Raw genomic sequence first — 12,569 nt, forward strand, 5'->3', positions numbered from 1 at the left:
CAACACTCACAGAATTCCCGAAAATTGGGGCGTTACAACTCTACCCCCTTAAAAAAATTTCGGCCTTGAAATTTACCTGATCCAAATAGTTGAGGGTATTGTTGACGCATAGTCTCTTCTGATTCCCAAGTAGCTTCTTCCCTTCCATGATTACGCCATAGTACTTTTACCAACGGAACCGACTTCCTTCTAAGAATTTTAACTTCTCGATCTAAAATTTGTATGGGCTCTTATGGTCTGTGTATATGATACACTTTTCTCCATATAAGTAATGTCTCTAGATTTCCAACGCGAAGATCACTACTGCTAGCTCTGAATCGTGCGTAGGGTAGTTCGCTTCATGAGGCTTAAGCTGTCGCGAAGCATAAGCGACCACCTTACCCTCTTGCATCAGTACACATTCTAACCCCACATGCGACGAATCGCTGTACACAGTGAAGTCCTTCCTATACTCCGGTTGAATCAGCACTGGTGCTTCAGTTAATACCTTTTTCAAATGGTCAAAAGTTTTTTGCTGATTCTCAATCCAGACAAATGTTACCCCTTTCCTTAACAGTTTCGTCAATGGTGCAGCAATCAGAGAAAATCTTTCTACGAACCTCCGGTAATAGCCTACCAAACCCAGAAAACTCTGGATTTTCGATACTGATTTTGGTGGCTTTCATTCCAGAACTACCTCAAATTTTTGAGGATCCACTCTAATTCCTTCAGCAGAAACCACATGACCTAGAAAAACCACTTCTCGCAACCAAAATTCACACTTACTAAACTTTGCATACAGTTGCTTCTCTCTCAGCACTTGCAGCACAATACATAGATGCTCCTCATGTTTCTCCTCGGTTTCCGAGTATACCAGAATATCGTCGATGAAAACTACCACGAACCGGTCCAAGTAAGGTTGGAACACTCGATTCATCAAATCCATGAAAGCGGCAGGTGCGTTCGTCAACCCAAATGGCATAACCAGGAACTCGTAATGACCATATCGAGTCCTGAGTGCTGTCTTATGAATATCCATTTCCTTTACCCTTAACTGATGGTATCCAGATCGAAGGTCAATCTTGGAAAATACCGAAGCTCCTCTAAGTTGGTCGAATAAATCATCAATCCTTGGCAGTGGGTATTTGTTCTTTATCATCAGTTTGTTCAACTGGCGGTAATCGATGCACATGCACATTGTCCCATCCTTTTTCTTCACAAACAGGACCGGTGCTCCCCATGGAGACACACTAGGTCTAATGAAGCCTCTATCTAACAACTCTTGGATTTGAGCTTTCAGTTCCACTAACTTCTTCGGTGCCCCTTTTATAGGGTGCAATGGATACTGGAGCTGTTCCAGGCAACAAATAGATTCCAAACTCCACTTCCCGATTCAGAGGCAATCCAGGAAGCTCCTCTGGGAAAACATCTCGGAATTCCCTAACAGTCCTGACGGTATCCATAGTCAGATCCCTAATTTGAACTTGATTTACAAAAGCCAAGTACGCCTCGCATCCCTTGCGCATCAGTTTCTCAGCCCTTAAAGTCGATACCACATTGGATAAGAAATCTATTCGTTCCCCAATAATCATTACCTCATTATCCTCAATAGTCCTTAACACCATCCTCTTAGCTACACAATCCAGCGTTGCCCTATGCCTAGTCAGCCAATCCATCCCTAAGATCAAATCAAATTCTCCGAACAGTAACTCCATTAAGCCTCCACAGAAAATCCTACCTTGAGTCTCTAAAGGCACCTCCCTAAAGAGTTTCATTACTTTAACTGAGTGACCTAACGGACTTATCACAGTTACCCCACACACAATCTCCTCAAAGTGAACACCCAATGCCCCAGAAATATCACATGCTACATATGAATGAGTTGACCCCACATCTATCAGAGCAGTATAGGGTACGTCAGAGATCAAAAACGTACCAGTTATGACATCAGGTGCGTCACCCTCCTCGCGGTGACGAGCAGCATTTACCAAAGCTTGCTGATGAGCCTCAGTGTTAACAGTACCCCTGCCAGGTGCCCCACGCCCATGGCCATTGCCACCACAACCTTGGCCATGACCTCTCTACGACGGTGGTCCACCTCGCGCTGGTCGGACAGGTTGCACAGCCCTTTGTTCAACCACATGAGCCTGAGCTGGCCACCTAGGGCAATCCCTGATCTTATGTTCCTTTGATCCACAACATACACAAGCCCCAGAACGTTTCCAACATTCCCCCAAATGCATTTTACCACAATCTCCACAAGCTTGTGGTCTAATAGTGTTCACCAGAACCGCTCGAACTGGTTCCTCCATCCTTGCTCTCTTAACATTCCAGTTTGCAGCACCAGTTGGTCCAGCATCTCTCCTGAACCGTTTCCATCCCGGTTGCGGTTCTTTCGTTCAGCTTGCTTCACTTCTTTGGCTATCTTAGCCTTTTCTACCAGTTCAGCAAAATCGTGCTCTCTTTGCGGAGCTATGAGCACCCTTAGCTCATCCCTGAGGCCATCCTCAAAGTGATCACTGTGTTCGTATTCGGTAAAGACAATACCACTAGCATACCGGCTCAATCGTAGAAACACTGCCTCATATTCAGCAATGGTCTTTCCACCCTGAGTCAGGTTCAGGAATTCCTTTCTTCGTAAATCCACATAGCTAGCTCTGACATACTTCGCCATGAAGGACTGCTTAAACAACTCCCAAGTTACCCTCTCAGCTGGGGTACCCTCTCTCACAGTGATCCACCACTGATATGCCTCGTCCCGCAGCAAGGACACCGCCCCTTTTAACTTTTGCTCCACTGTGCAGTCCAGGTCATCCATAATCCGCTCCGTGGCTTCCAGCCAGTACTCAGCCACATTTGGGGCTACTCCAGATATACCCCTAAAAACCTCCGCTCCGTTGGCCCAGAGTTGCTCAGTAGTGGACCCCCATATTCATGGGCCCGAGTAGCTCTCGTACTCATATCGATTTATCTAATTACGAATTTTATGCAGTTAGTTTACTGTTTCCATTGTTTATTACAGAATATCTTATGATCAGGTAAGGTTTCAGAGTTGTTCTCGCATAACCACAGTTTAGCTACTGTCTCAGTTTCCTACGGCTTAGTTTACCCTACAGTCTCAGTTTCGTAGCCTTTACGCTACATTATCTATAGTACTATCTCTAAGGTTTAGTACTAACTACAGTACAGTTCAATATGTAAAACAGAAAGGTACTTACAGCCTTGGTGTCGGGGATTCAGCGTGCCACCTCATCTGTTTTCAGATAAACCCAAAAGATTTAGGCTTTTTGAAATTCATTTTTCAAACATTTGATTGTTTTTTAAAAAAAAAACAAGTTCGGAGATTATCTCCTCTAAACAGAAAATTTATTTTCAAAAGTCAAGTTTTTCCAAAAATACCCTTTTTGGCATAAAGTTTTGAAAACCCTTTTCGGACCCGATCCACAGCCGAGTTGTTGCAACCCAGGCTTTGATACCACTACATGTAGCACCCCAATCCCGGCCCAGACGTTATGGCCGAATCCGACATGCCACATTGAAGTTAAAAACCCATGTTCTCATTTTAGTGTTTTAAAAGTCGACTTTTGTTAAACTAACCAAGTGAATGGAAGCTGGGCACCAGGTAGTTATCCGTAATAGAGGAGGTGAGCCATGAAGGCTGCTTAAGTACCAAGCTCTTTGATTGGATCCAATCTTAGACATGCCCACATCCATTGCCAGACTTGGTTATAACAAATTGAAATTTCTTTGGGTGGTTTTCTTTGGTAAATCGAATATTCGTGACGTCGTGTAATTTTAAAACAAGTATCGTTTCGAAATCGCACCCTAAGTCTAGCCCATTTGAATTATTATACATCAATTTAAAGTTATTTAAAATAACATAATCCCAGAAAATCAAAGAAGAAAATAAAGTTAAAATGGCCTTATTACAACCCAAAAATTAAATAGTAATTAAAAATAGCTTGAGAAAACCAGTCTCTTTTTCAAACCCAAAAGCGTTCACCATGGCCACTCTGAATCCCCTCTGACTCTGAGACACCCACATCAAGGCCCACCTGTAAGGTTAAAGAAGGGGTGAGTTTGGAAACTCAGTGTGTAAGGAAACCTATCCAAAGCCCAAGTCAGCTAGAGCCCATTGGGCCTAAGCCCATTCAGATAACAGTGATACTGGGCCAGAGCCCTTTTCAGATTACATTAAACTGGGCCTTAGCCCCTTATTCAAATAGCAGTATGGCCCATAGGCCCATTTCAAAATACATGCAACATCAATAAACATATGCAAGCCCATTTGGGGAGACTACTCAACCCACCAACCGCTACACTCCACCCGTACCAGCCCTACACTCTATGTGGGGAATAGCTCAACCGACCCAGCCCTACACTCCACAGTTGCAGCCTTGCTGCTCAGTTAACAGTAAATTGAGGCAAAGCCTCCAGTACGTGGACAGGCCACTTTCAGTACTTCCTCCATCAATATCCCAGTCCCATGCATCAGATAACAACATGGTAGGTAGTAAATAACAACAGTCAAACATGAAATTAGGTCAATTTAACCCTAGGGGTATTTGTAATTTATCTATTTTAGGATTTTTCATGCATACTCCTACCATTCACGTACTAACAGAATCACTTACCGAAGGTTCTTACTGAATTGGGCTCGTTGGCCCTTTATTTCAAATTTTGGCCCATTAAGCCTAAAAATATCGAGGGCACAGAAATCATGCACTTTTCAGTCCAAACATTGCATCTTACCAAAAACATTAATCGATTTACCTCACGAGCATTCGCACACTCGTAAATCTAAAAAATATCGGTTTTCAGCATTTCAGCTTTTCGGCTTTTGCCGATCTAGACTAAGAAAGGGTGTCAGTTACACACCTGTTTTATGACGATTCATTGACAAGATCCACACACGAACTACCTACAATTATATTACTACCACGTTAATCTACTACCAAAACGAACTACATAATAACTCCTTACCTTATTCGGCCATAACACCTTAGGCACTAGCAATCCTACCTTTGCCGAAGTTTGCGGCTAGACTTAGATCCGGTTGCTCCACTTGTCCAAGCCCTTGATCAGTAGCCTCTAGATCATACTATTATCAAGACAAAATAGTTATCACAACGCCTTAGGGCTACAAGTCCAAGTCGACAACCTCCCTAACCTTTAGGGGTTTCAGTTTTTCTAAAATACGAAATAAAGACTAGATTGACAAGACTTACCACCGATTCCTTCAGTCAATGATCCCAATTAATTTCTACTCAATTCTGATGCCGATCTAAGCCCTCAAATGATAGCAAAAGTCGAGCCTTCAGTGGTCTCACTATTCGGCCAAGTCCCTAAGAGAGTGGGGTTTTCGGCTTTTGTTGAAGCTGTGTAAAGAAAGATGAAATAGGAGGGTTTTGCTATGGTCTTGTCGACAGAACCTTGAGGTTTAGAGAACTAGAGAATCGGTCAAGAATGATGGAAAAGATAATAAAATTGGCTAGAAGAAATCGGCACAGAAGAAAGTATGGGTTTCAGGATTTCGGCTTTTTATGGCAATGGCTATGAAGGTTTTTAGCAACATTTGAAGCAAAAGATGGAGATGCACAGGTGGTTAGAGAGATTCGGCTATGGAGGAAAAGAAGAAAAAGAAAAAGTTGAAGAGGAGAGGAGAAAAGAAAGAAGAGGAGAATGGTCAGCAAACGGCTCAACTTTCCCCCTAATGCCGAATTTATACTGGCACTTAACCTAGCCGAATTTTGCCCCCCAAAAGAAACCCTTGGCCGGCCAACTCTTGCTCCTCAAGAGTCCACTATTCGGCCATCACTACTCTCCCCAATCAGCTCCTAAATCCTCTCCCTTATCCCCTCCTTACTCAATCCCTTGAGCAATTTAAACTCCTCCTGACAGTCTCTCACTTAGGTTCCATTACTTACCTTTTCTGCACATAAAAATTAATATCACTAATTTGCTTACCTTGCGACTCGAACCTTAGCTCTCCTTGGTCATCCACACGCCACCTCTCAAGCCCCCAAGTGACGCCACAAGCCAACTTACCACGGGCTTCCTTATGTTTTATTTTACCCAACTAATACATTAAAGCCCAGCTAACCAGAACCCCTTTTTCTATAAAATTAAAATTAACTAAAATTACCGGATTTAACTTAAACTTGGGCCTTCTAGAGACCCACTAACCTGATTAAATCTACACCAAGCTGACAGAACACCAAAATTTAAAATTTACCAACACTCACAGAATTCCCGAAAATTGGGGCGTTACATCGCATGTGTAGTACTAAGTGCAGGCTACTATGCATACCAGATAGCTTTGGCAACAAGTATGAAAATATGTGCAGGCAACTAAGTATCAGTCATTATTTCGAAGAGTTTAACGGGAAAATCGATTAATTAAAAATATATGTGAACATGATTATATGATGAATAAGTGCAGGTATATGTTTAAGAAAATTTTGAGAAATATGCTCGATATTTGAGTGAACTCTGATAAGACAAAATGGATTAAGTGAAATTATGTAAGAGTGAATTTTAGTAGTAAAATAGTGTTGGACACCAGCAGTTGTGTAACTTTGAAAATTCACTAAAAATTTTCTAAGTTGAATTAAATTTAAAATAAATTATGGAATTAAATATTAATGAGTCTATTTTCATATAAAAGAAACGGAGTGAGTAAAAGAGTTATATATTATGTGATATTATAATTTTTGTGAGATAGTGTCAGAATGAATTCGAGATCCCCTGTTCTGACTTGAAAAAATTGTTAAAAATTGTGGAAAAATAATTACGGATTATAATTTATATGATTAGAATCCTTAATGAGTCTACTTTTAGCAAAAAGAGACAAGAACAATATCTAAGTCTTTTACTATGAGATAAATAAATGTTAGTGAAGAAAGGTTGAAGCTATCTAACAGCAAAATAAGGGAGATTTTGAATAATAAAATGTACTTATTGGCTAACCAAAAATTTTGAAAATTTTGTGGTAGAAGGATATGTGAGTCTAATTTCTGGGAAAATTTATAGATATTAATTTTAAGTTTTGTAACTCTAGATACAAATGATTTAGTGACTGTGACTCAAGGAAGCAGCTTCACCAGAACATGTGTAAATATACAATTGGGTTAGTTTTACTATGGAAAGCATGTTAGTAAATTTCTTATTATTTTCATGCGAGCTTACTAAGCGTAAAGCTTACCCCCTTGTTTCTATTTCTTTTAGTTTTGTCAGGTTAACTCGGGGTTGGTGATCATCGGAGGCAGCATCACACTATCAAGCCAACACCTTGACAGTATAAACACATATGCTAGAATTGTCGAGTGGCATGTATAGGGACCTAGTTTTTATAACATGTGTTATTATAATTTGGCTAAATATATTGGCCTTTAGTGAGCTAATGATTCTGACTTATAAATCTAACTATTCATGTTATGTCTGATATTGGTGATGTGCATATGCTTGTTTGCCATGCATGGTTGGTAATATGTTATGTATTGTTGTGAATGTTTAAATTCGTTAATGCCTCGAACCCTGTCCCGATGTTGGATATGGGTGAGGGGTGTTAGAACCCCGACTTGTAAAATCACCAAAATACCCTTGTAGTGTAAAATGACTGTAATACCCCTGTATGGCCCTTCGTTCCGTATGACTGATGTGCCTATGATTTACATATATGATTGTACTGAGTATGAGTTTCCTTGCACGTAATATTTATGACTTGACATATTGCAAGGGGTTGAGTTATTATGGACGGAGGAAATGTATGGCCTGTAGTCGTTCTATACAAGGCTTTCAGCCTTTCTGTGATACTTATGGCTTATAGTTGTTCTGTTAACTGGCAGTGTTGCTGCGATATTTACGGTCTTTAGTCGTTCTATTTACGGCGTTGAGCCGTTCTATTGTCTCAGTGCCACAACCGATGCTAAGCTTGGTGTGTTGGCTAGGTAGGTTGATTTTATCCCCACATGGTGAGTTGGTTGGTGGTGTGTTGGTTGGACTGGGCTAGGAATCTGTCTACATATCTGCATCTGATAATGATTCTGTATTGGGCTTAGGCCCACCTGATTCTGTTATTGGGCTAAGGCCCATCTAATACTATTTCTGTGATGAGCTCAGGCCCAGTCTGTTTCTGCATACTGTATATCTGACTGTTTGTTTTTAAGGGATTACACACTGCGGTTTCGTAAAATCACCCTTTCTACCTAACTATGCAGGTAATACCCAAACTTAGACGATTTGGAGCCGCGAGGGACTCGGAGGTGGCCACACGATTGGAGTGGATCTGCAGCTTGACTTTATTTATTTTAAATTTCATATTGGGTTTTGGATTATGTAATAAGGCCATAGTGGGTTTAAGTTTTAAGTGGCCTTTTGATTTCTTATTTTAAGCTGCTAGTCTAGGAAAACTCGAGTTTTCAAAATGTTCACAGTTTTCAAAATGCTTCCGCGATTTAAGTTGAATTAATATTCCAAAGGCAAATATTTTGGTAAATGTTTGTGACGAGATGATTTGCTAACCCCGTACAAAAGATTTTAATTTTAGTAATAAACTTTTAACGGCAACTCGATTCTTGAACGACGCTTTGATGCAACATGCCTGATTCGGCCATAACGTCTACGTCAGATTTGAGGAGTTACATGTCGTGTGATATAATTGGTTGCTATGAATAATTAGTATAACAGATGTATATGATGAGTGTCCTAGAACCATTCGAGGTGGTTGCAGCCATGGAATGAATATGTGGCCTGGTTGTAAGTTGATAATGATTAAACATGGACAATTGTAGAATGTGTAGAGATTAAATGCTGGACAATAAACACATGTAAGACAATATGAAAATTATTCATTTGAATCTTTCTCTAGGTCGATTAACCATTAATTTGATGCTATAAGTTGGGTCCATGATGTGTAAAGTATGGGAAAGAATTAAGGACAACACAAGGCTTGGAAAATAGCCTAAGTGTTGGCCACACAGGCAGAGACACGGCCATGTCTCTCAACAGTGTGGAGGACACGGTCTAGCACACGGGCGTGTGGCTTGACTGTGTGGATCAATTTGTCTGGCTAACGTCATAAACAGAGAGTTACACAGGCTAAGGATACGGGCATATGTGACCTCACGACCCAACCCAGACGAGCGTGTAACTCTCCAAAGTAAGAAAATTGGTTAAGATGTCAAAAGTTTGTTGAAAGTTCTCAGTTCAGTCCCGAACAACCCCGATGTATGTTATAGGCTTCGAAGGCCTGTTTAAGGGTAGATTTGCATGTGTTTGAGATGTTTTAATTTTAGGCAAAAAATTTGTGGCCCGATTTTGCATGTTGTTAATGTTTAAGTCCAGTAACACCTCGAACCCTATCCCGACGTTGGATATAGGTAAGGGGTGTTACATTTAGTGGTATCAGAGCTATGGTTTAGTCAGTTCTTGGACTAACCTAGATTGCATGAAAGTCTAGCTATACATGCCATAAACTCGTGATAGTGTGATATCTCCCGACACAAATGAGAATCATCCTTTTTGGACAAAGGTGCCCTCCAACCGAGCTATACCAACCATGTTCGATGAAAAGCTAAGGCATTCGGGTAAAGTACAATTATGATGAGCTTAAAATTAGAAAAATATGAATAAGAGTTCATGATATGTACATGATAACATATGAGATGAAAGTTTAAACTATAATATCCTAAATTAGGGCTTAATCGGAATAGTGGTTAAGTGACCACAAATCCGAGATAGAAATTATTATTTTATAATTATTTTGATGATTATGATATGATTACATGATTGTGTGAAAATTTCGTGATGAAATTCTATGCCTAAAGTGCTTAAATTGAAAGTAGGGACTAAATCGAATAAGTTGCAAAATTTGCATTCTAGAAGTTTTTAGTATGAAATTTCATTGAAATATTAATTAGGAGATCTTAAATAGCAATTTGACCAATTTTAAGTTCATGGGCAAAATTAGGACATGGAAGGAATTTTGAAAGTTTAGTAAGGAGGGGCATTTTGGTCATCTGGATATTAAATGAAATAAAATGGGAAAAATAACACAAAATTGGTCATCATCCTCCTTAGTTGCTGCCGAATTCCCCCTCTCTCCATAACTAGGGTTTCTTCAACTTTCAAGCTCCATAGTAAGAGATTCCAAGCCCCGTTTTTAATGCTCGATTAAGCTTATGCTAGCAATAATTCAACCTAGGGTTTATATTTGGAAAAATACCCATAGGTGAAATTTTTGTATTTTGATGTTTTATGATAGAATATGGGGTTTTAAATTATGTTAGACAACTTGTGCTACTCGGTTTTGAGTGAAAACGAGTAAAAGGGCTTAATTAGCAAAAATACCTAATAGTCACAAGTATGTGTTAGAGTGAGAATTTGATGTTACCATAGAAGGGAAAAGTGATCAGCATGTTATAAAACATAAGAATAAGGAATAATGTTTAATTCCCGAGCCTAAGGGCAAAAGTGTAATTATGCAAAAGTTTAGGGGAAAAAGTGTAATTTTTTCAAAGTTCGTATTAAATGCTATTTTGATGAATGTATGTATTAAATAAGATTAATTTGGTATTATAGATCAAGAGAAACGAGATTCAAGTCACGATCGAGGAAAAGAAAAGATTGTGGACTAAATTGCAAAATCTTTATATTTTGGTACCAAGGTAAGTTCATGTGTAAATAATGTAGCATAATTGTTATTTTTAAGTTATTGATGTTAATTATATGATACGCTGATTTTTAATCGTGAAATATTATGCTTTGTGGTTAATGTTGAGTAATATGCAAATTATGTTTACTACTTGATAAATATGAATAGCTACCGAGTATCGGTTCCGATATTCCATGGAAGATGACAAATGTGAGATCGAGGGAAAAAGCCTATTTGAACCTTAGGAATAGATTAGGATACAAGTGACATGTCACTAGGATGGTTGAGCATCCGAACTCGTTGAGTTGAGTCCGAGTTCACTTATGGATGCAAATGTCCGAACTCGTTGAGTTGAGTCCGAGTTCAAATGAGAGTTCGTGAGATGTAACTAGGCATCCGAACTCGTTGAGTTGAGTCCGAGTTCACTTATGGATACGAATGCCCGAGCTCGTTGAGTTGAGTCTGAGTTCACTTAGGGGCGGGTTACATGATTTCTTGATTACATATGAGGCACTTATGTGCAAATTATCCGTGTATCCGAGTTGTATTCGGATGTGTTCAACGGGTGAAATTTCTAGTGAAATGAAAGAACACTTAAGATGCAAACGACGTATTGGTAAGTGTTGTGAAATGGACACTTTGGACAGGTATGTTCTTAACCCTCAGGTTGATAATAGATACAACAACGATAAGGTGGTAAGATGATGAATGATGTTTAGAAATATGATATATGTTTTGGTGATACCATGCTAAAGTTGTTTGGTATATTTGTATTGTTATGTTACTTGTTATTTACATATGAACTTACTAAGCATTTATGCTTACTCCCTCCTCTTTATTTACTGTAGTTTTGAACAAGCCAGCTCGGGAATCGGGACGGGTCGAAGGTTCGATCACACTATCCAAAGGACTTTCATCTGGGTAAATGGCATGTAAAACTTAAGTATGGCATGTATAGCAATATACTTATTTTGTGTAAATAATTTTATGATATAGCCATGATTGGTTGAGAAAATGTTTGATATTGATAAGTCATGGTGATGGCTAAATTTAGGTCATGTTTGATATCATGGAAGTTTAATAGGTTATCTAGTTCATAACAACTCATGAAAAGATGAAACTTGCCTTAAAACAGAATATTGCTGCAGCAATGACATGAATTTAAAAAATCACTAAAAATAGTATAAATGGAAATAAATTATGAGTAAGTTATGAAATTGAATCTTAATGAGTCTATTTTCATGTGGATTGGACAAAACATGCATATAAATTATATTTTATGAGATATTTAAACTTTTATGAAACAGGGCCAGAGTGATTTCTGGATCCCCTGTTCTGACTTTAAAAATTCATAATAAATTTTAAAAAAATAATTAGAAGTTTTTATTTATATTTACAGATTCCTTATTGAGTCTAGTTTTAAGTGAAACAAACCTCATAGTATTGAAATTCTGTATGGATAGATATCTGATTCGTAATACACATAGGTCAGAGCAGTCGAACCCTGAAATAGGGGAGACTTTAACTAATAAACTGTACTAATTGGCCCAACCAAAAAATTCTAGAAAAATATTAGTAAATAGATATATGAGTCTAGATTTAGGGAAAATTTATGGATCTTGATTTCGAGTTTCGTAACTCGAGATATGATTTTTCTTGTAACTGTGACACGAGTAGCTGGAAAGCTGTGAATGTAGAAACAAATGATTTGAAGTTCTTAATTTGATAAATTATGTTCGGTAACTCTTCAAGCACGACTCCAGCGACGGTTTCGGGCGTGGGGGCGTTACATAAACTATGATGTATTTGTCCATTTTTGTTTGGCCTTTATAAAAAGTTGTATGCCTGATTTGTTTGATTGAATGAATAAGATTAGTAAGCTGTCCAAAACCCATACAATGCATACATAAATATACTTGTTTAAATAAGGTAACTG

General features: G+C 38.8%; 1 protein-coding gene across 1 annotated transcript; it reads right to left on the reverse strand.

Annotated features, from left to right (window-relative positions):
* Positions 1 to 521: 521 nt before the first annotated feature.
* Positions 522 to 2,653, reverse strand: LOC107952371 (uncharacterized). Its single transcript, XM_041084030.1, has 4 exons — positions 2,538 to 2,653; positions 2,065 to 2,343; positions 1,360 to 2,004; positions 522 to 612 (listed from the first exon to the last, which is right to left on the reverse strand). The coding sequence occupies exons 1-4, from the start codon at positions 2,651 to 2,653 to the stop codon at positions 522 to 524; spliced, it is 1,131 nt and encodes a 376-aa protein (XP_040939964.1).
* Positions 2,654 to 12,569: the final 9,916 nt, after the last annotated feature.

The sequence above is a fragment of the Gossypium hirsutum genome, chromosome A02 (genome assembly GCF_007990345.1).
Source record: "Gossypium hirsutum isolate 1008001.06 chromosome A02, Gossypium_hirsutum_v2.1, whole genome shotgun sequence".
In the NCBI taxonomy this organism is placed as follows: domain Eukaryota; kingdom Viridiplantae; phylum Streptophyta; class Magnoliopsida; order Malvales; family Malvaceae; genus Gossypium; species Gossypium hirsutum.

Excerpts from the sequence above, each read along its gene's own strand:
- LOC107952371 (XM_041084030.1), bottom strand. The coding sequence starts at position 2,653 with ATGGCGAAGTATGTCAGAGCTAGCTATGTGGATTTACGAAGAAAGGAA. Across the intron at positions 2,344-2,537 it reads GTGTTTCTACGATTGAGCCG|GAGAGATGCTGGACCAACTG; the intron begins GTATGCTAGTGG and ends GAAACGGTTCAG. Across the intron at positions 613-1,359 it reads CCTCTGAATCGGGAAGTGGA|GCTATTACCGGAGGTTCGTA; the intron begins GTTTGGAATCTA and ends TGGGTTTGGTAG.